A 23,664-nucleotide genomic window follows, 5' to 3' on the forward strand; every position below is an offset into this window, starting at 1 on the left:
CCCCTGAAAGCATTTGTGTGTGTAAACCCTAGAAAGTAATTTATTGGCACTTTGCTGTTTGCAGTGATATTTGATCATTAAAAACATTACTGACTGTACTTGGATGGTACAGAATATTATAACCTCTTGTCTGCTTCTCCAGAAAGATGTTTAAACTATAGATATTTGGCAGCCATTGAAAGATTTATCTTTTATTTCACCTCCTCCTCCTAAAAAAAAAAATAGTATGGCTTTTAATTAAGAGGATAGTTTGGTTTGGTATTAGAACTTCATACAAAGTTTATGGAACACATTCATTTTAAGTACTTTATTAAATCTATTTCCAGAAAGCCAGATGGCATACCTGTCTTTTGGTAGACTAGATTTCATTCCTTTTTTTTTTTTTTTTTCATCTAGGTCAGATCAAATCTGATTAAAATTGTTCTGCTTTATCTTTTATTATTTAAACACTCATTGCCTTCTGTGGTCTCACTAATGGACTAATTTCCTGAGATTATAAATTGGCATGCTTTCATTTTCAGATTCCAGCCTGTCATCATTTTTCCAATTTTTTTTGACATACTTGTTTTATGCTGTATCACAAAATAGGTTTCTTCTTCTCTGAAATCATTTGTCCCCTATATAATTAAGCTGTGCATCCAAGGATGTTTATCCTAACGGCACCAATCAAATTTCCAATTTTTAGAAAGTAGCCATGCCTTCAAAAAAAAAAGCTGGCAAGTTAGCTATCACCCACTTCCCAAAGCAAATTAGTAGGAAAAGTCAGTTTTTTAAAAAAATTCTTATAGCAGTTCTATACCTAAAATTGCTACTGCCAATTTTTTGGCTATTATACTCTTTCTTATTATAACTTAAAACTTGGACCAGAAAAGTATAGAAAGAGCATAATTTGAAAACATACAGCATAACTTTTTTTTCTTTTTGTAGCATTAATCTTATCACTGGTCATTTAGAGGAACCAATGCCAAACCCCATAGATGAAATGACAGAAGAACAAAAAGAATATGAAGCCATGAAACTTGTCAACATGCTTGATAAACTTTCCAGGTATTGTATTCCCCTCCATTTTTTGCTTGGTTTCTAAAAATGTTCTATTTCTTTGTCTCTCTCACTGAGAGTTACCATAGAACAGCAACTCTGGAGATCCACGTTGATTGGAACAGGCTGGCCCAGGCAGCACTAGTTCAGACCTCTCTCGGCCACTGTGGTTCTTCTACATGTGCCGCTTATGGATGTGCGTTCCCAAACATTTCAACTCTCAAAGCTAGGAGAGTAGCTGCCAGGTCACTGTGATATTTAACCAACTAACCTCCCTGTCTTCAAAAAGATGCTGCGAATTAGGTTTGATGATTTTGCTGCTTCTTGTATTTTTTCGTTTTAGTCTGTTTTGGTTTTTGTTCCAAATCATGGTGCTTTTTATTTTTATCCATTTTTGATGTGCAAGTTTGCAATTTTTTCTTTTTGGATTGCTGCTGAAACCAAGAATTCTAAACTGTCTAGGAAAAGGTGAAAAGGAATAGCTCAAATGAAGGATTTTCTGAAAGCAGGCACTTGTATTAACTAGGGATTCTAAAAACAATTTCCCCTTCCCTTCTTGCTTCACACCTCCTTCCCCTCCAAAAATAGCCAGTTTTGAAAATAATTAAACTAAATATATACTAATAAGTAACAAGTCATCTTGGAGGAGTTATTAGAAAGTATTCCTTTCACACTTGCCTGAATTGCTCAATTTTCTAGTCATATATTGAGTCACTGTCTCCTTTAAGCCATCTTGAGTGAGTGCTTCTGTGTGTTGGTGGCAGCTGCCACCGGAAGGTGAATTTCTTCTGGTCATCCCTTTTTCACAGCAACTCTGCAAAGGCTAGTATCCCTCAGTCAAGAGAAGTAGCAACTGGAATGGTAAAGCCAGAAAGTGAACCATAAAAGGGAAAGGTATAATAAAGAAACAGTCAGAGGCTAAGAGCACAGCAGGAAGCTTAGAGCAGAAATGTTCAAAACAGGAAGAGCTGACATGAGGAGTGTGACAAGTTAGGATATTTAGACCCTCTACAGAGCCTGAGTTTTCAAATGCTGCTGCTAATGCGATAGACTTACATACAAGTAAGTAGCTTCATATCTAAAAAGCTAGTATGACTACACTTTAGTTGACTTCCAGCTATTCCTTTTAAATTTCCATCATTTTCCCAAGCTTAGAATTTACAGCTAACCATGCTCATAATATTCAAAAGACATTGTTATCTCTTTGTATATGACATTCTTCATACTTTGTATAGAATATACATACATGTTTCTACCCTGAATGAATTTACAGTACAAGAGAAGATATATTGTTAGAGCAAACATAGGAGGCAGAAGAACAAGTTCTGAATGAACAAATAAAAACAAGATTTGTACTTCACAAAGATCTGATGGGGCAAGTGAAACACAGCAGTGTAACTACAGCAGTTAGGATGAGAACCAACAGAGTCCGCCTGCTAGGTGGAGGGGGAAATGTTAACCAGGGCCAGAAGGGAGCATGCTAGCGTGAAGACAGTGAACTAGTTAGGTTGAATAAATTTCGTTTTTCTTAAATTGCATTTCAGTAATATGAGTTCTTAAAAGATAACACAGGTACTATCCAACTGGCCCATTTGCCCTGGATGAGTAAACATCCAGCCGACTCCCAGCTCAATCTGAAGGTGATACTGATGTTTCCATAGCAAAATATGTCTTGTGTTGGCTTTGATGGTATGAGTTTCGCCATTCAAGTTAAAGTTAAGGCAATTTTGAGAATAATCCTAAATCACAACTTTTCCATGATGTGTGGTGGGTTTTTTGTTTTTTGTTTTTTTACATTGTCTGCCTTTATGTGCTTTCTAACATTTGCTCTCACTAATAACAGTCAGTGACAAAACTGTATGGAGGTCAGCAGTGGGCATTCCAAAGCTGGAATGCAAAGAATGAACCCATTCTTTATGCGTCGTCTTATGTGTTTGTCTTAGTTCCTTCTCTCTTTTCACTGTTGTTTTTGGTTTTTGTTTTTGTTTTTAAGATAAAAAAGATGCCATAAAGCCAAGGTAGACTAAAATCAGAAAATTAGGGGAATATTTGTTAAGCAGGTACTCTGTGCAAGGCACTGTGCTAGGAAGATGAGGAAGATTCAGAGGTGAATGTGGTATTCTCTGCCTTTGGAAAACTCACCTTTTAGTGTGGGATATGGCTATAAGCTATTCTAGAATACAGGGTAGAAGGAAGTAATGTCAAAATAAGGTCTGTATTGAACTGTGCGCCCCAAGGAAAAGGAGCAGTTCATTCTGTTGCAATGAATCAGGGACTCTTTCACAGGGAAGGTAACAATTGTGCTGATCCTTGAAGTTTAAGAGGTGTTAAATTGACAAATGGAGAAATGACCATTCATTCCAGGTGGAGGGAAACTTACTCTTGTTGATATGATAAATCTTTGTTATTCACATACTGCATCTTTCTTCCAAAGAGCTCTGGTTATTTTATCACAATCTGATTAAGTTGTCAGATTTATCATTAGGGGAAGCAAGGCCCAAAGAATTGCCCCACACACTTCCAAGCTAATGACTGATGAAAATCCATTTCCTTTCACAGTTTACAAAACTGTTTACAAAATGTACACATTTCCTTTCACAGTTTACAAAACATACACTGTCTTTCTAGCTAAAGTGAGGCTAAGAACTTCATGTTTCAGATTTCAAGACCTTTGCTCTGTCCACCGTGCTACTGTGTCTGTCTGTTAAGAGTCAGTGTTTGCCAGAATATTTCCTAAATCATCCTCTTCAGCAGTGTGCTATTGGTTAGTTCCTTCAGCTGTCACTCTAAGGATGTTCTGCATCCCACCAAGTCTTACTGTGCTAAGAGTGTACTGCAGCTTTGTCTGGTTAGCTTTCCTTTCCAAAAATGAAATCATTTTCTCCTGGGCCTGATTTGAAAGGCATGTGAGTAAAAGATAGGATTGGAGGTGATGTGGCCAATGAATGGACACTAGACACTCCCTTTTTTCCATCCATAGGAGAGCAGATGTGAAGGACCTGCACCAGGATGGTGGTTAGCAACAGTGGCCCGTGCGAAAGCACTTACCAAAGTGATGACTAAGGTTGGTCATGCCAAGTACTATTACTGAGCCTGGTGTAGGGTACAGATGTTATTTACCACCAAAACGGTAAAAACCACCAGTGCAAAAATTTAAATTACATTCCCATTTTGCCTCCAGGCTGGACATAGCCACTGCCTCAAGTTGCTCACCACCTTAGCAACTTTATCTAAGCTAGATTTTTAAGGACCCTGGAGAGATCAGTGCTGAAACATTTTTTTCCCATTGAATACCAACGGACAGTGGTAGTCCATGTGATTTTTCTTTTTTTATTATAAGGATTCTGTTTGTGACAGATGTAGGTAAGGGGATTGGCAGTGGACCTGGAGGTCTTAAGAGTTTGAGAATAATATAAATCCTATAAATCCCATCATGTCTAGCTAGTACAGTGCCTTGTACCCTGTGATTTTCCCATTGTGTTTGATGAAATGTCAAAGCTGATCCCCAAATCAAAGGTTAATTTTTTTGCTCAATAAAATAGCCTACATGGTTTAAAGACTTTAAAGTATACTTTTGTCAGTTCAATTACTTGGCCAGATGTCATAAAATTTAGGTCTGGAAAGGAATTCTGTAAGGTACTTTGGTCCATGAGTGGCTAATTTAAATAATGGGGTGCCTAATTTCTTTAATATAGAATAATAATTGTAATATTTATCAGACATAAGCATTAAGGCCTGAGGCATGGAGATTATAGAAAGCTTCATTTGACATTTTTAATGTGAGAACAGAGGTGGGAAGGAGGATGAAATTGGCCTGCCTCTCCACCTCTTCTTTCCTTTTTTGAACTGGAAAAAATATAAGTCCCTGCAACCTTAAGTGGGAGATTAGAATTCGGATTGTATGTGGTTAAGCAAGTCCAGTGTGGCTAATACAATTGCATTCACCTTAGCTACCGCACACAATTTGCATATAACAGCACAGCCTCCTCCAGAAGAGGGGAGAGAGGATTGACTGACTTAAGCCTAAACTAACCAAGGGAAGTAATATTTCAAGTTTCAAGTTTTGTTTTGACTTTTCTAATCTCCCTTAGTTTCTTAATTGGAACAGGACTGATTAATCTTCTACTCCACACTTACCCCATCACTGTTTAACAAGGTACATTGCCTTTTTGCTTATAAATTATATCAAAATCTTCTAAAATTTACATCTATATAAATAATTGTTTTCCATTTCTTCCCTTTCTTATCTACTCCTTGTCTAATATATTTTTGCCAGCCATTGTGTAGTATTGGTGGGATATGGCTTTCTTAATAAATGCAAGTACCAAATATAGAAATAGTTCCCCTTAAGTCTCCAAATATTATTTTTAAGCTTAGTAAAGCTGGGACAGGTAGTTTATGACTGAAAGTAATAACTATATAATTTTTTCCTTATAACTAAATTTCTTGACCCTGCTTATAAAAATAACAACTGTGATTACTCCCACCTTGATGAGTTAATCAAGGAAATGCTTTGTAGGTACATTTTAGAAATATGATCCTGTATTTATAGCATTGTAAGATCTATTGTGGGTATGAAAGTGTAATGATCTTAATTGCTTACATCAGAAAATCCTTTAGATTTGCACTGTCCAATATGGTAACCACTAATCATATGTGACTATGGCTAGTCTGAATTGGGATGTCTTCTAAGTGTTAAAGTACTCAGACATTCAAAGACTCAGTACAAAAAGAGAATATAAAATACCTCAATTGTTTATTATGAATTTATGTCGAAATAATATTTTTGATATATTGAGTTAAGCAAATTATTTTAAAACTAATCTTACCTATCTTTTCTCACTTTTTTGATGTGGCTTCTAGAACATTTAAGATTACATATATATGGCTTACATTATGTTTCTGTTAGACAGCACTGTTCTACCCCATTAAAAATACACTGCAAGTTTGCTTAGAAGCTTAATTAAAGGAACTTGGATCCAGTTAAACTAATATACCCTTACAGTGGTAAAGGAGAAATATGATATTGTTCATCTTTAGGTTAAAGAGGGCCTTTCCACTGGCTGGACACCTCTAAGTAGGATGTCATGCAATCTTTGTATTGCTCATTAGTAGTCATTGTCCCTTAACTCTGTAGTAGGAATGCCTATGAGCTCTTGATTTAAGCACTAGCCAAAATGACTTTTGTTTATTAGAGAAACATCAAATAAGAATAATCTCCATTGACTACTTGCTCTTAGTCACCCTCCTCCTTTAAGTCTTTCTAATTGAGAAAAGCATGTCAGAACTTCCATTTCTACTGCTTTATTCAACACTGTCAGTTGGCATGCTGACCTCTTATTAATATTTATTTTGCTAATTTTGGACAACAAGATAGAAAGGTCTGTAGAGAAATTACCAAGAAATAAAGATCACCTTCACTTAAGGGTCAAACTCAGTTTTATTTTTCTAACACTATCCCTAACCTCTTTCTCTATATTTTCTTAACTATACTCTTTAATGTGAGGTGGATAGCACATTTTTAGAAGCTTTGCATGTGATCTTCTAACAGAAATGAGAATAATAAAAGACTAATATTTTGTATATTGCTTTTAAGTTTGAAAACAGCCTTGTGAATTAGATAGGGTAAGAGATATTTTATTGAGGTGTAAATGGGACCAGTGATTAAGTATCTAAACCAAGATCACGCATCTTGTTAATATCAGTCAGGATTTGGTTCTTAGACTTCAGACTCCAAATCTTAAATGTTATTTTAAAAAATTACCAACATACAGCTCTCAAATTTGTCAGTCTGATTATCTTTATTTAGTAAGATGCTCTAAATTTTAAATAGATTCAAAGGACAAAGACTGATAGTAAGCATATTTACCTGAGAAGAAAATTAAGATTTGGAGGCCATTCCTGCTTTTTCATTCCATAATTGAGCTTTCCTCAAATATCAAGTCAGGTCCTAAGCAGCTTATATCAAAAACAAAAACAGCTTCATATGAAGGAAACCAGTAAAATTGCTATAATTCTATGTTAATATAAAATATTTTAATTGTTTTGAAAAGAGAATAGATATTCTGATAGATTCTTATATTCAGTGTGATCATATGAAGAAAATTAACTTTAGAAAGGCTTCCCTATTTACAAGGCTGTTGCCTGTTTATTCAACTCCCAAAGTGAAAGGACATGCATGGTGTGGACAATGTACCATATCCATTTCTCTTGGGAATGATATTTTTATGTTATATATTTTAACTTCCCAACTGTACCCAATCCCAAAGCATGACAGTGAGGCTGAGGGAAGGGTCTCAGAAATGTTTTTGAAAAACGGAGCTTGAAGACCTCAGATTTGGTACAGAAAAGCCACCACACCTTTCCTACCTATTGGTTAGTGGCTTAGTAAAAGATGAATATAACTTCAGCACTAGGAAGCCATTCAGATGGAAGATTATACTAAAGATGAAGGATCAGCACAGAACATGCTCTTATGGTATATAACTAAACATTTAACTAATGCCAAAAGTTTTATTAATTTCTTGAGGACAAAGCATTTAAAACACTTCAGAGTATCACAAGTTTTGAGGAAATCCATCGTCCTTCAGTAGATTATGGACTATTCCATTGATGCTGAAATGTTGAAATAAGATGCACTCTCAGAATTACAGCAGGGATTACAGAGCTTCCTTCTCCGGGCTCTCACAGGCTCCTTCACAGCAGGCATTTTTGGAAATGCTCTGTTAATTAAAATGCCTTATTTATATACTAATTTTCATCCTATCTTCCAAATGTGAAAGGGAATTAAATACGAAATGGCTAATTTTAAATGTCAGGGTTCTTTTTTTCCAAGCCAACCTTACATTAAGAACAGGAATCCCTGTGCCAAAGAAATGGTTCCCAATTATCCCATCCTGGGTTTTGTTATACATTGTACAGAAGTCAACAAAACAAGTATGTAACAGAACCTGCCTAAATAACAGCCACCCTCATTAAAATCAGAATTAATCAGGGGGTGATTGAAGGAAGCAATGCTTCATAGGTTCCCCCTTTTTCTTCTTTTCTAATCATAGAACAAAATATGTTACATAAAAGGATTGGAACTATTATGCAGTACTCAATTAGAGGGAGGTGAATAGGTCTCTAACATGCTGTTTTATCAAAAGAGCAGACTGGTGTTTGCATGACTGTTGTTTCATTACAGACCCTGTCATTAATTCCATGTGTCAATACTGCCCTGTAGTACACAGAGCAGACAAGAAAGAAGAGCCCTTGAAAACAAGGGAATGATTTTTGAGTCGTTATCAAGCTAAGTGGCAAGCGGGAAGCTGAAACTCGTATAGGTAAATTCGAAGGGACTCTTGGGAGATCTGCAAGTGGGAAACAAGAATGCATTTTACCAACTGCTTAATTATGTCCTGTTTTTCAACAAGTACACTTGAATTGAATGCTTTGTTTGTATTGCACAAAAACATGTGCTTTGGGCAAGAGTATTCTCTTGTTTCCAGGTCAAGTAAGGTGTCTTATACACATACACATCTGGCCTATTCTATAATGTGCTATTGGGTATGTTAGTATCTGAGCCCCAATATTGCACTGTCATTTCTGGGGGAAAGTTATGTAGGAACTAGAAGTCTAAAAAGTGGAGCCTTCTCTAAGGTCCTGAGAGATTGGATAAGCCCAGGCATCCCAGAGGAGCATACTTACAGGGCAATGGTGGCTCAGGAAAATGTGGAACTGTATCTGGGGGAAGAAGACAGACTATAAAACTTTACATACGGTATAAACTCCATAATCTCCCACCCCTAAACCTTTAAAAAAGTACTTTTTGGTTTCCATTAGCAGTCCTAAGGGTTAGGCTGGGGCAAAGTAAGGTTTCCTTTCTTGGACGTGCTTTATCTGTGTCCTCGTGCCTGGCCAAGCCCTTATAGATTATGGTTCCTTATCGTTTAGTAAGATCAAATTTCTAAATGATGTTTCGTTCCAGTTGAACATTCTTGGAGGCTTATCTCTTCCCTGGCCAGATGCCTGATCAGATGAGAAGCCCGCCATGATACTGTCACAGTGCCTAGAATGGGCTCTTTATCCAGTAGACATCACTGTACTTTTTGATGATAACGAGGGCAGTCTTAACTTGTGTTAAGGCCTGTGTATAGCATTGAAGGTAAGTATGAAGGAGTTATTACTATGTGAATATCTTAACCCTGATGCACATTTCAGTGTACAGTATCTTCGTTTAACCATGATCTACATGTATCTAACACCTAGCCATCCTTTTTAGATGGGACCTTCATAATTTAGGACCAGTAACTCTTCATGAAATGGCCTGTTTATTGAGGGCCATGATTGAATTTAGATCCATCCTTGTAACATTTGCCATTGCTTTGATTTATTTTTGGAATCATTCTAATCATTTGCTGGTAGCTTTGCAGAAAGGACTTGTGGTCTTGGTGTATGTCAGTGACAATTAGGTAGGCTGCTGTGCTTGACGTTTAGGTTTAGAAGATCTTGATTAGAAACAAAAGCCTAGCAGTTTTAGTGTCTTAAAAACCTAGCAGCTTTTTAAGTAGATCATAATTATTTAGTAACCTAATATTTAGACTCTTGGAATTAGAATAGAATCTTAGGGATCATCTTGTCCAACCCCTTCATTTTATAGATGGGGAGACTCAAGCCCAGAGAAGGAAATGACTTGCCCAAGGACACCCAGAACATTAGTGGACAATCTGAGACTAAACCCACTGGTGCCCCATATGTATGCAGCTGAGTCTACGTGAATCAGTGGTTGGAAATTCCAGGCTGTGTGGCACAAAGAGGGCCTTGATTTCTGGACGATCAGAATGTCTGATGACATTGACTTATCAGCGAAATAATTACAGTTAAAATAGTATGAGGATGATTCGTGGCAAATGGTTCTCTACCATTGTCCACTTATGCTATGACCCATGTATTATAGTCTTTCAGTAGAACTTTACTGAGCACCTATTCTGTGCCCATCCTAGATACTGCAGATCACAGCCAGATAAGACATGGACTCTGTCCTCAAGTTGCTCAAGTCCAGTAGAGAATGAGAAATCCCTGGAAAGCATCATGCAGAATTCCCTGTAGAATGCTAATACTTCTCCTAATTGTACATCTTGGTGATGAAAGTGAACCTTTTCTCTTGGTCAGGGTTTGTTTATTAGGAGTCACATAAAACACTGTACGATTCCTTTCTGTGAAAATACAAGATAATATCAGCTGCAGCTAAATTGAGTTCATAAACACGTATTGAGGATCTACCATCTGCAAGGCACTGTGCTAGACACATAGGGATATGAAAATGAATACAGCGTAGAATATTTTCTTTTTAATATGTCAAAGCAATATTGTTTTATAGCTTTCAACCTTTGTAATAAGAATTATTTTTAATAAATAGTCTTAAAATATGGGACCCTTGAAATAGAAGACAAAATATCTCTGTACTGTAACCCAGACTTGTCAGCCCAGGATTGCAAAGTCTCCATCCAAATCCTCTTTGTACCCCATATCTGTCTTGAGCTTTCTTTTTCCTTTATCTCAGCCAAGCCAGCCTGCTTGCCAGTCCCTGCACACAACTAACTCTCGCTTCTGTGCCTTTGCTTGACTAATCTTCTGCTTCGGGATGCCTTTCTCCCCATGAATCTATGTCCATCACTGCCATTACAGTCTGGCCCTGAATCCATCTCCTGCCAGGAGCCTGTGATCAGCATCCCCATCTCCTCCATGTCCCTCCCACGTGTACATACTGAGCACCGTATGACTGGTGGAATCACAGTTCTGTGGTATTCATTAATGCTTCCCATTCTCTGTCCACATCTTGCTGATCTAGATACAACAGATCTTACTAAATGAAGCAGTTTAGTATAACCAGTTCATTTTTTAGACCTTTTAGGAGTAAGTTTCTATATCAAAGAATTCATTTTGGTATTTGTGGGCTGTTATATGACAGAGAGGAAAATCAGAATCAATAGGATGGGGGTTTGAAAAGTAAGCCTCGAGGTCCATAAGAGAAAACAGACACATATCTGTAAGTGATCCTCTCTCCTTCCATTCCCAAACAGGATGAGAAATCGCCTTTAAATAAATTTCAAATACAGTAAGGATGTATTGAACTGTCAAGCTAGGGAAAGCAGGGCTCTGCCTGTTAATCATCTCAAGCCTGTTGATCTGCTGTTCTGTAATTCCTTTAATATTGTTTAATGTGTGTGTGTTTTACCTTCTGAACTGACTAAAAGCTTCTTGAGGACAGGGACCATGTCTTTTATTTGCTTCTGCATATTCTTCCCCCACTTATTCTCAGAGTGCCCTAACAATCTTGTGGAAACCTTCCTTCCATAAGCACATAAAGGACCGGAAATGCATCTCATGGGTTCCAACTACATCCCAGCCATTGCACTATGTACTTCATATGTATAATGACCTTTCACCCTCATGACAATTCGGTGAAATGGGTATTCCTATCCTAAGTCTATAGATAAGGAAACTGAAGTTCAGAGAGTTCAAGATCTTACTGCAATAGAACCTAGGTCTGACTCCAAAACCTTTATATGCCTTTCACTGTACCACAATAACAACAACTAATATATAGGACTCCTTTACAGTTCATAGAACTCTTTCATCTACACTATTATTGTTGCTGTTACTACTACCACTGCCAGTACGATAACCCCTTAAGTCATCACTAGGAAGTAGGTAGGTAGAGCTAGTATTATTATCCCCATTTCACAGATGGGAAAACAGAGACTCAGAGACTTGCCCAAGATCACACAACTGGTAAGTGCAAGAAAGAGGACTTCAAATAGACTTCCTGACTCTAGACCTTTTTGTTCTTTCCAGTGTATCACATTGCCGCCTTAGTTTATTTGCATGAATGCATAATTATGTGGCCAGTTATCACTGACACCTCTCCTACAGGAGTGTCAGTAAGACAAGACATCCTATAGCATCCTATAGCCATGTGAGAAAGAAAATAATTCATATCCTCAGAGGAGCATCTATGTTAGTAGAGGGGTGATACATAAAATCCAAAAATAAACCCTTGAGAAGAATAGTTCACAAGTCAGAATTAAAATATCAGCCCCTTTATTCTATAGATGAATTTTCATAATTTGGCCATACAACTTTTGTAATGTTCTTAATTATTTCTATTATAAAATTGGATTAGGGAGTAGGTGTGAAACTTGTGGACTTTATTTGAAGATATTCCTTCTGGGTTTGGATGAGAAAGTACTGGCTACTTTGTGCAAGCTGGTAGCTAGCCCCAGTATCATTCTGTTACCAGAGAAATGCAGAAATACTAGGAGTGATGGCATGGCCCCCCTGCAGTTCATTATTATCTTGGTAGAAGTCATACAGTCTCACCTACTGATCCCATTCCACCCACCCATACCCTTCACTCCTAGGAGTGATGGCATGGCCCCCCTGCAGTTCATTATTATCTTGGTAGAAGTCATACAGTCTCACCTACTGATCCCATTCCACCCACCCATACCCTTCACTCCACCCCACCGTACTGTTCCTGCAGTCACCAACCCCTTCAAACCTTTGAACTTCTGATCCCTTAATGTTTCACCCCAGAAGGTGGTCCCCTTCTCCTTCTGTATTGATTATTAGTAAACAGTGTCCAGTATCACAAAGTCCGTCAGGACAACCAGAACTAGGAATTGTTACTAAAGTACAGATGTGTAGTATGAACTGGTGCTAGAGAGAAGTTTCAGTGGAAGCAGACTGTTCTCTAGTTCCACTAAACATTTCTACCTGGTTGTCATGCAGAGTTCTTCACTGTCCTGAAAGATGTCAGTGTCTCCTCCCGCCCCCCAAATCTGCTCCATCCGCTGTGCCCTTGCTCAAATGAACGGTCACCATCCACATGGTCATCTGAGCTGGGCGCCATAGAGACAGTCTTCCTCACTCCCCTTTACCAACTCTGCCCTCCCAGTGGATGACAGCTGTACCTTGGAAGTGACGCCTTTTCTTCCCACAACCACAGCCACAATCCAACTTTCTGTCTCTCACACGCACTGTTACAGTGACATCCTCGTGACTTGTCTTTCTGCCGCAGTTTCCCCTATTCCGATGTGTCTTTGCACTGCTGCCAGAGATTCTTCCCTATAAACCGACCCTGGCCGGGCATTCCTTACAGGCCAGGACCCAAGCTGCTTACTTTGACATTCAAGACACTTGACTCCCAGACCCCAGCCTGCCCTTGCAGACTTACTTCCTGCTGCTCCTTCATTGAACCTCAGCCTCCCCAAACACAGGGCCCTTTCCCGGCTTGAGAGCAAAGAAAGAAACTGACACAATCCAGAAAGGTCTACACAAACCACCACAAGTCGGTGGGACCATACAGAGCCCTCCACACACTCTCCCTTGCCGGGAAAGTCCTGTGCCATCTTTGCCTGGCACAGGACACTTCCCCGGAGGCGCCGCTCCCACCTTTCCCAGGCGATTAGATCGATGCTTCATCTCAGGAGCTGTGATTTCCTTCGTTCCTGATCCTGTTCAGCATTTACCCCATTATGTCCTAAGTTATTTTCTACGTGTATGTTTCACTCCCTGCTCGAGGGCAGCAGCTGTTCCTGGCCTTCCTGCTGTCCCCAGTACATGACACAGTTCTCAGCACATAGTTGCCGGACAGCTGAACTCAGAGCGTGTTCCTCCAGTGCAGTTAGAGCAGTTAATCCAGATGTGCAGAGTCCCGGACTGGGATTCAGGGACTATGTCCCAGGCCCAGCTTTGCCACTAGATATGTGACCTTGGGTAAGTCACTCAGTCTCCTTTATTAAACAAGGGAGTTGGACTAAATGATCTCTAAGGCCGCTTTAAGTTCTATGATTCTGACCCCATTTCTGGGATCACGAAACACATTTCCTACTTTATAAATATTTAGCAACCTCAATTTAACCAGTCAACCATCCATATTAACAGAGTCTTCAGACTCTCAGCAGTAGTCTTCTGGTAAGAGCTGCTTATTAGGCTCCTGTTGGCTTATCCAGTGACCACTGAGCTGTCCTTCCCCTTCCCCAGAAGTTTCTCTGCACTTGTAACACTAGCCCACAGTTTGTGTGGCTGGCCTTTCCCAGGAGGGAGCCCTTCTTTGTGCTGGCCTGAGGGACAACCACAAGGAAGCAGAGGGAGAGGAGACTTTATTATTTTCCTTCACTCTAGCTCCCACCAACATTATAATTGCTGCCATCTGGGTTCTTGTTGTAGACATGTTTTTAGGGGGCGATGCCCGTTTCTGTGAGAAATAAGTTTTAAGCAGCTCATGTGCCTCTTCAAGACTCCTTGTAAAGTACACTGCTGACTTTTTGGGGTGGGAGGAGGACTAGAGTTAGCAGCTCAACAGGTACATTCACCATAATCTCCATATAATAAATAAGAGCCCATGAAAAGATTAAATAAATCTTTCCTAACGCTTTTTGATTGGTTTAATCAATAATTAATCATCTTTAGATGAGGCTGTAACTTGTGGAGTAGATATAATTGGATTAGCTGAGGAGAGGCAGTTGGGGAGCTTTGAAGAGATTAAAATGGCTGTCAATCCCATAATTAAACTGCCACAAACAAAAGCAATGGTGTTTTTTTTTTAAAAAAAAAGGAGGAGAGAAAGAAGGAAAGAAAAGGGAGGGAGAAAGTTAGGAAAGGCCAACTGATTTGAAATCAATAAGTACTTATGTGTCACTAGAGACTGGAAAGGGAAAAATCAAATGGCAGATTTATTCCATTAAATGAAATCAATCCATATCAAATAAGCCATTTAATTACATGGCTGGTCCACTGGGACAGGTGAAATTTTGGCAGCTTCAACTTCACTAAAACAAATCCACAAAAGGAAAAAAAGTTAATTATTAAAAACAGAAGAGACCTGCTCCTAGTCCTGAGCCCATTTAGACCTTGACTTTTCATACTTTTAATTGGCTTAGTAGGTTTGGCCTGTGTGAATGAAGTCTTTTATCTCCCTCTTTTTCTTTCCATACCCCTTTCATCTTTCCTGTTACAAACACACAGAGAGAGCTTGAGGAAAAATACTTTGGTTTTTAAAGACTTTTTTTTTTTTTTAAAGGATGTGGATTTGGGCGGGGGGAGGGTGTGTGTGTGATGCTGGTGAATACTTTTTTCTCTCTCTTTTATCTCTTTTTCCAGAGAGGAGTTGCTTAAACCAATGGGACTAAAACCTGATGGGACAATAACGCCTTTGGAGGAAGCACTCAACCAGTACTCTGTCATTGAGGAGACCAGCTCTGACACAGACTGAAAGCGTCACCTGCTCACCTCTCCATATTGCTTTTATCAGCATCTTTTCTCTGTAGCTCCAGGGGAATCTTTTCTCTAAAACATTTATGCCCTTGCTTTGGCTAGAAACACATTAACTGGTTTACTCATTGAGAATCCAGCGTATTTAAGAAGTGATCCTGTGTTTTTGCGATATTGAGGCATTCATACAGAGCTGCAGTTAGATGGAGTTGCAGGGACTAGGAACAGGAAAAAAAAATTCCATTCTGTCAAGATGGAACTGAAGGACTTCACTCTATAAAGCAGCCCTGGTTGAATCTGGCAGTTCTGTTTGCCAAGATTCTTAACAGAAGATTTAGCTGTGTCCTTCCTCACACTTGTGTGAGCTGCCCTTTCTGAATCTCTCCAGAGACGGAGGCACGTGAGAAGCAGAATGCGCTGCTGAAAGGGGCTGAGGCGAGTGACCCTTTAGATCAGGACTGAGTGAATGGAAGCCAAGCAGCTGCTCCGTAGGCCTAGCCCCACTCTTCACTTTGTTTCAATTTTGTATAAATCCATAGAGACACACACGCGCGCGCGCGCACACACACACACACGCACACACACACAGCCCCAGACTTGCAAACTGACTACATTCAAAAAAGTTTGTCAGTTATCTAGAACTTCAGAATACATTTCTCCCTATAAAGTTACAAAGGATGGTTTAGTTCTGAGGCAGCTACCAATGCCTATTTATTCCCTAATAACCTGAACACTAGTACCATAGAACTGAACCCCCATCTGTATTGCTGCATGGGGAGCATGCATTCTGAGGTCTAACATAGGGGTGCCAGGAAAACACACCCTCCAACCCGGAAGAGGGGATGGGGATCCCTGGGTACTGGGAGTTCTTTTGTGGCCTCTGCTGAGGGTGGAGGAGACAGCAGCACCCATTTGTACATATAGGTCATTCGTATGTCACATGTTTTAAGTTGGGGACTGTGTGTGCTTGTGTGTGTTCTACCTTCCTACCATATGTGATCAGTTTAATGGTAACTTTATTTATTTAAAAAAGAAACACAGATAGTTACTGTTAAACTGATTAAGGCTGTTTTTACTTTGGTAAAACAGATTGGTCATATGAAAAAGTAGAAAATGAATCATGCAATAGACAGTGGGCCTAGTTAATCAATGGCTAAAGTTGAAAAGGGGTTGGTTTCCTCTTATATATATATATATGTATGTATGTATATACATATATATATACACATAATGTGCTTAACCACTGCCTTTTAAAACTTTAAATTAAATAAAACATTGGGGTTGATTCAATTTAGCCATTTGTGTGTGTTTCTTTATAAACAATACTATTTATTGTTTATTGGGGTAAACAATACTATTTCACAGTTTGTGCTTTTTTAAAGTGCTTTTACATCTATTATCTCAGTTGTAATAAATAGTTTTTCTAAGGATAAAGTACACAGAGTATTAGTGAAATGTCATTTATCCAGAAGTCACTTCTCTGGCAAAAAGTACAAATCAGGAATTCAGTTTTAAAAGGCCTTTGAGCTGCCAAAAGAGATGTCAAAGTTTCTTACAATTTATTTCTACGTGAGAGCCTCAAGAATCTATCTCACTTTTTGCCTCTTTACTAAAATTTGCATATATTTCTAACATGTTTAGTTATCTTGACTTTCACGTCCACCAAAAAAGAAAAATGTCAAAGGAGGAGGCTGTTGGATGGAAGGCAGACCTACTGAAAGCAGAAAAAATCCACCTGAAAACTGGATAGGAATGTGGGGAGAATGAGAACTACTTGAGGCATCATAGGTCTGGGACCATCTGTTTCCCAAAGGACATTCTAGTTGACCCAGAAAGTATCCATACAATAGTATGGCCCGTAAACTAATTCTCATGATGATGACCTTGTGTTTCTTTTTTAAAAAAAGTTAAATCCAGAATACTCTATACAAAGACCAGAAAGAACACAATACATTTTAGGATTTTCATCCAAAATAACGGGAATGGAAGTTATGGGCGACCCATGTTTTAACAGTAAATAAAGTGAAACTTGGTAATTCATAATTTTAGATTAAGTGAAAAAAAGTTTAGAAAAAAAGAATTTTAAGTATTTTTGTTACTTCATTCTACAAATGCATTTTTAAGATATTTTTATAATTTCTGCAATCAAATAGCTTTGGCATGAGTGTCGCTTACCTAAGATGAAATACCATCTGGCCAGCTTTATGCAGAGTTAGTGTGTGAACAGTCTTGTTTAAGTTGCTGTGCTCCTCTGTTTTCAGTGAGTTCTGTTTCATTTTGGATTTCTCTGTGCTGGGCACTAGGCTTTGTTTTGAAGAGAGAATTTGCAGAGGGAGAAGATGAAAGTGACTTCATCTTGCACATGTAAAGAGAACCAACATCTGTCGCTTGCTTGCTCTGTGCTGGGCTTTTTATGTATCTTTATCTTGTGTATCCTCATCACATCTCATATTAGAGATCATCTCTGGAAAGCACAGTAAGTTACCCAACATCACACAGCAAGTTAGACTCCAGCTCGGGCTGGCCTGACCCCCCGCACCTCACCTTCCCCTTTACATTGCCCACGGGGTCCGCCTGGTGCCTCCCTATGACTCTGGAATGCTGGGAGACTGGTAATTCTCGGGCCATTTTAAGCAATAACTATTTCAGCATAACTGGTTTAAAGAACTTATTAAGTAGGGAGGTGACCCAAATGAAGTTGAAGTATGAGCAGGAAACTTGCTCAGTTAGTACTGAATTTGAGATGAGGGCGTGGAATCCTTTAGGTCAGAAATTAGGGCTGCAGGCTCCCTACCGCCGCCCCCCTGCCCTGACCCCCGACGTGTCCCGGCTCAGGGACCTGCAGTGGGGGTGGTGAGAATTCACTGGCCAGCTCCGCCCTGCAGGCCCCTGTGTCCACATCCCTCCCAGTCTTTAAAACAGGGTATGGGGGAGAAAAGGGCAACCCACTCCAGTATTCTTGCCTGGAAAATCCCACGGACGGAGGAGCCTGGTAGGCTACAGTCCATGGCGTCGCAAAGAGTCGGACACGACTGAGCGACTTCACTATGGAGAAGAAAGTTCGAACATAAGGCGCTTGAGCTGCTGCTTTAGAGTAACAATCAGCAAATACCTGAGGCCCTTTCAAGCCCCTTTCACACACCCACTGGTCCTGAGAGGTGGACAGGATGGACCTTACTGTCCCTCCTTTATAAACAAAGATGTGGGCAGAGGTGGTATAAGTATGCAACCTCCTCTTCACAACCATCAGTCTTGCTGCCTCCCAGTACTAGATGTCTCTTATGTTGACTTCTCTTCCCCTTTGGATTTTAAAAATAAATGTTTCATCGTGGAAAGTCTGGAGAATACAGAAAATACTAAAGTTAATCATTCACCCCACAACCCACCACCTGAGATAGTCTCTGTTAATGTTTCAGTGTATTTCCGTCCTGTGTTTTTTCTATGCGTATATAATTTATTTTACTACTAGATTGGGATCATGCTGTATTTACAGATTTGTATCCTGCTTTCTTCTTTAACATACTGTAAGCATTTTCCCATGTCAATAAATATTCTTCAAAAATTAATGGCTATATGATATTCCATTATATGCATTGTGGTAAACAGTAGTAATTGCTTACCCAGTATTATTCTTCCTTACTAATGGAGGAGACATCATGACCTATCCCTCCTCCCCCCCAAAAATCAGTGCCTGCTGCCTTTCTGGGAGGCAGCGTGGGTCTTGTCAGCACTGCAGGGCTGCAGGAGAGGGGAATGGGCGCCAGGAAGAGCAGACTGGCTCTGCCATACACAGTCCAGCAGGGGCCTTGGTGGCACAGATCATGACACAGCTAGATTAAGTACCTAGATGATTCTATAATTTTTGTTAAGGAGAGGCATTTGAAAAGGGCTAGGTATCTAGCTGACTTTAAGAAGCCTGCATGTGATTAAAAAAAAAAAAAAAGATGTCAATCGTGTTTATGATGGTGTGATCCAGTTACCAACATTACATTTTTTTGGAGCTATTTTTCACTGCAATAGCAGAAGTGAAAGGGGCTACCCAGGGATGGGGAGAGACATGTTATTCTTTCAAGAAAAGTGAAGGGACACCTGTCAAAACTAGTGGGTATGTGATGAACACAATATGGAGAAGGAACAAATGAATGGTGTTCTAGGGACAAGTTATATGCGTGAGGGAGGCAGGAGGGAGAGATTTCTGACAACTGTCCTAAGTGAGAAGATTCAAGGAAACAGGTTTCTAGAGAGGATGTGACTGACACACTGCCGAGTCCCAGCACCCAGTCTTCAAGAAGACTCAGAACAGCCTTTTCTGCAGGGAGGGAGGGGAGATTAAGCCTCAGTTCCTGAATCATGCATTGTACACAGTGAACCAACATTCCTGTGCATCTAGAATGGCGTTAGCTACATAGTATCCTTGACAGAGAGGAAAAAATTGTCATTCCAGTCCAGAGTTCAGTGGTTCAGATGAACCCTGGTTGAGAGAGGCTGTCTTAAAAGATCAAAATAATTCTCTCTGAGGCTTCTGGAGTCCAATTTGTGTTTTCCTTTAATGTAACACAGGGAAGATCCTGGGCACTAATCTCCAGCTCTACTGTATCCAGGTCTCACAGACGTGTACCTTTTCTGCACTGAACATAATTGTAGCTGTAATGCTTCCTGAATAATTACTGTGCCAGTTCAGTTCAGTTCAGTCGCTCAGTCGTGTCCGACCCTTTGCGACCCCATGAATCGCAGCACGCCAGGCCTCCCTGTCCATCACCAACTCCCGGAGTTTACTCAAACTCATGTCCATCGAGTGGGTGATGCCATCCAGCCATCTCATCCTCTGTCATCCCCTTCTCCTCCTGCCCCCAGTCCCTCTCAGCATCAGGGTCTTTTTCCAATGAGTCAGCTCTTCACATGAGGTGGCCAAAGTTTCAGCTTCAGCATCAGTCCTTCCAATGAACACCCAGGACTTATCTCCTTCAGGATGGACTGGTTGGATCTCCTTGCTGTCCAAGGGACTCTCAAGAGTCTTCTCCAACACCACAGTTCAAAAGCATCAATTCTTCAGCACTCAGCTTTCTTCACAGTCCAACTCTCACATACACGCATGACCACTGGAAAAACCATAGCCTAGACTAAACAAACTGTGCCAGACACTGTGCTAAATACTTCATGTGCACTTCCTAATTTCATCTTCATGACCATCTTGTGAGGTAAGTACTATTAGAATAATTCCCACTTTCCAGGTAAGAATAATAAGGCATAAAGATGTTAGGTACTAGGTGCAAGGCACACAGACAATAAGTAGCAAAATTTGAACTCAAACCTACATGATAGCTGTGTAAATACTATGCTATATGTTGCTTCTGCAATCAGAAAAAAATGCAATGAAGTCTTATTTGAGAGAAATAAATTTCAGAAGAGATTGAAATAGGAAAAACAATTGGAAAATAACACATTTTTCCTCACTCCATTTCCAGATCCCCCCACTGCATACAATACCATAGCCCTACCAGTCTCAAAGAAAGGCCCATACTCAGAAGCACACCAATCCACATCGGTGTGTCCAGTAAACATTCACTGAGCATTTACCATGTAGCAGGCACGACTGAAGTGACTTAGCACACACAGGCACTGTTCAAGGTGCTTGGGGACACAAACACAACTGAAAGTCCCTGTCCCCAAAGTGCCCATAGTGTGAGAAATCCATAACCAAAGCCTGGACAAAGTGCTCCAGGATGCCAGCAGGAATGTGGGGTTGAGTAACAGTTTCATAAGTGACATTTGAGCTAAGCATGAGTTCGTCATGTGGAGGAGAGAAAAAAACTGTTCCCACCAAAAGAACTGGCCCCAACAAAAGCTTGTGTGTTTGATGTTTATAGAACACAAGCAGCTGAGTAGGACTGAAGTAAAGGCATCCCACATCTCAAGACGGCACACATGAGTAGCAGCATTTCAGGCGAGGAAAGGACAAAGGAGAAGGATCATGCTGGCCTCCCTATGAAAACTGGAGTGGAGAAGGGACAGGAAGTAAGACAAGAGACCAGATAGAAGGCTGCTGCAGCTATTCATGACAGGTAAGCAGGGCCTGAACTGGAGTAGTGGCAGGTGCAAAAAAGAGGGGATGGAGTCAAGAAATACCTAGACATTGGAATAAACACAATTTGGCACTGTGGAAAGGCAAGAAAGAGCTCATTTAAACTCAGGTGGGAATGACTTTGGGGAAAAGAATAGTCTAAAACACTGGCTCGACCAACCTGTGAGCTAAGCAACTTTGGGTTTGGGAACAGGAGGGTGGTGCTAAGAAGTATTTCAAAGAATTTGCAGATCTGTAGGGTCTCTGAGACAGAGAAGGCAATGGCACTCCACTCCAGTACTCTTGCCTGGAAAATCCCACGGATGGAGGAGCCTGGTGGGCTGAAGTCCACAGGGTCGCTACGAGTCAGACACGACTGAGCGACTTCACTTTCACTTTTCACTTTCATGCATTGGAGAAGGAAATGGCAACCCACTCCAGTGTTCGTGCCTGGAGAATCCCAGGGACAGGGGAGCCTGGTGGGCTGCCGTCATGGGGTCGCACAGAGTCGGACACGACTGAAGCGACTTAGCAGCAGCAGCAGCAGGGTCTCCGAGCATCATTTACAAACTGAGTGAAAAATGTTTTGGATATCAAGTACAGCTATTTTACAGATACTGTATCACATGTTGATGTGATAAGAGTTCATTGATAAGCATTACTCAATTTATAACATCCTTTTGACCATCTGTATTTCTGTCAAAGTATATTAATGTGTCAATATATTGTGTCAATATAATGTGTCAATAATCTGTCAATATATATTAATATATTAATATATAAATATGTTAATGTAGCCATCATGTGTGGAAAGAAGATCCACAAAGTTCAGGTTTTTAAAAAAAAAACACCAAAAACCTCGAAATTGGAAAGACTTAGCTCTTGGTAACAAGTAGCAGAAACTCAAATTGAACTATCTTGGTCATGAAAGCATACCAGGATCTCTCTTGGAAGGCAAGGAGATGAACAACCGAGTTGTGCAAAGATGGAGACATCACGGGGGCCACAGTTACAACCAAAACCCACGTCTTGCTGTATTACAGGGGGAAGATAAAGGAACTTATAGAATCCTTTTATCCACAATGAGTTATGACTTTCAAAACATTTATTTTGTCTTTAAAGTAAAAAAAAAAACTAAACCATTTTTCTTGCTTTTTTCTTTTTTGCTCTAACGATTCCCTCCTCCTCCACCCCTCTATCTCAAGACAGCTGATAAGCTCACCAGGAATAAAGTCATGTACTCAGTAAACAGAAATACATGTTGATAGATGTAGAACACTACTATTTCATTCCACCCAAAACGAACATTCCTGAAACTAAAAATTTTTACTGTTTTAATGTCTGTGGTTTTTAATATCTATGGTTGTAAGAGTTACTATCATGGTATTAAATGAATCTATTTTCATACCAAAGGTACATTAAGCAATAGAAATTAATGAAGTAAATTTTATACTAAAATTTTATGTGAACGATAAAAGTAAAAATAGTAAAAATGAAAAAAAGGAAAAGGAAAAAAGCAAGAGAGAAAACCTATATAGGTCAAAGAATATGGTCATATCATACATTTTCAAGCATGTACATGCAAGAAGAAATTAAAAGTAATTCCAAATAGAGACACTTCCAGTTAAACAAAGCAGTCTGAACACATGCATTTACCTCGACAACCTCCTAAACCTATTAAAATAGCAGTAAATTGGATGTTTTGGAGTAAAGCTTAACCTCAGTAAGACAATGAAAATGAGAAGATGACAGCTGAAAAGAGACATCAGCAAAATTTTGGAAACTAAAAACTTTGGAAGTTTTAGATGAGCAAGAAATATTTGATGTAGGAAGAAGAGAAGATGCGGAAAGATTAAAGCCTACAACAGACAAGGGAAGCCAAAAGCAAGATGACACAGCTTATACCAGCTGATAAGAGCAGACTGTTAAATGCTTAGGAATTTTTACAAGCTGATTAAAATTGTTCATTATTTAAAATTATATAAATTTTAATTAAATAAGTTATATTAAAAACAAAGTTAATAAATGCTCAGAACTCCAGATACATGGATGGGGTTTGAAACAGGCAACCAGATTCCTCTCCCCCAGCTGCCTTGGCACACATAACCAGGTGATTCCCGTTTTACCTCCCCAAGATACACCAGGAATTTTCCCTCAGAAGAAGTTATTTCAAAGGGCTCTGCACCTAAGGACTCAAGCACAGAAGATAACTGAGTACTTTACTGGAAACAGAAGGATCGGGTAGAAGATCTCCTTCCCCCAGTCAACTCCAAGAACACTCGAAGCTAGTACGCTTATGGCTGGGA

General features: G+C 39.6%; 1 protein-coding gene across 5 annotated transcripts in view; it reads left to right on the forward strand.

Annotated features, from left to right (window-relative positions):
• Positions 1-16,587, forward strand: part of RIC8B (RIC8 guanine nucleotide exchange factor B) — a 101,874-nt gene extending 85,287 nt beyond the window's left edge. The window contains exons 9-13 of one of the 5 annotated variants that reach the window (XR_006264116.1): positions 928-1,047; positions 4,019-4,102; positions 8,225-8,363; positions 9,008-9,184; positions 15,187-15,321. Coding sequence is in view for 2 of the 5 variants with exons in the window: in XM_043440107.1 (XP_043296042.1) it covers positions 928-1,047; positions 15,187-15,298 (232 nt within the window). In the remaining 3 variants the exon portion in view is untranslated. Of the gene's footprint in view, positions 1-927; positions 1,048-4,018; positions 8,364-9,007; positions 9,185-15,186 lie in introns of all 5 variants that reach the window. The other 4 variants (XR_006264115.1, XR_006264117.1, XM_043440107.1 and 1 more) reach the window with 4 other exon arrangements.
• Positions 16,588-23,664: the final 7,077 nt, after the last annotated feature.

Source organism: Cervus canadensis, chromosome 21, assembly GCF_019320065.1.
Source record: "Cervus canadensis isolate Bull #8, Minnesota chromosome 21, ASM1932006v1, whole genome shotgun sequence".
Taxonomy (NCBI): Eukaryota; Metazoa; Chordata; class Mammalia; order Artiodactyla; family Cervidae; genus Cervus; species Cervus canadensis.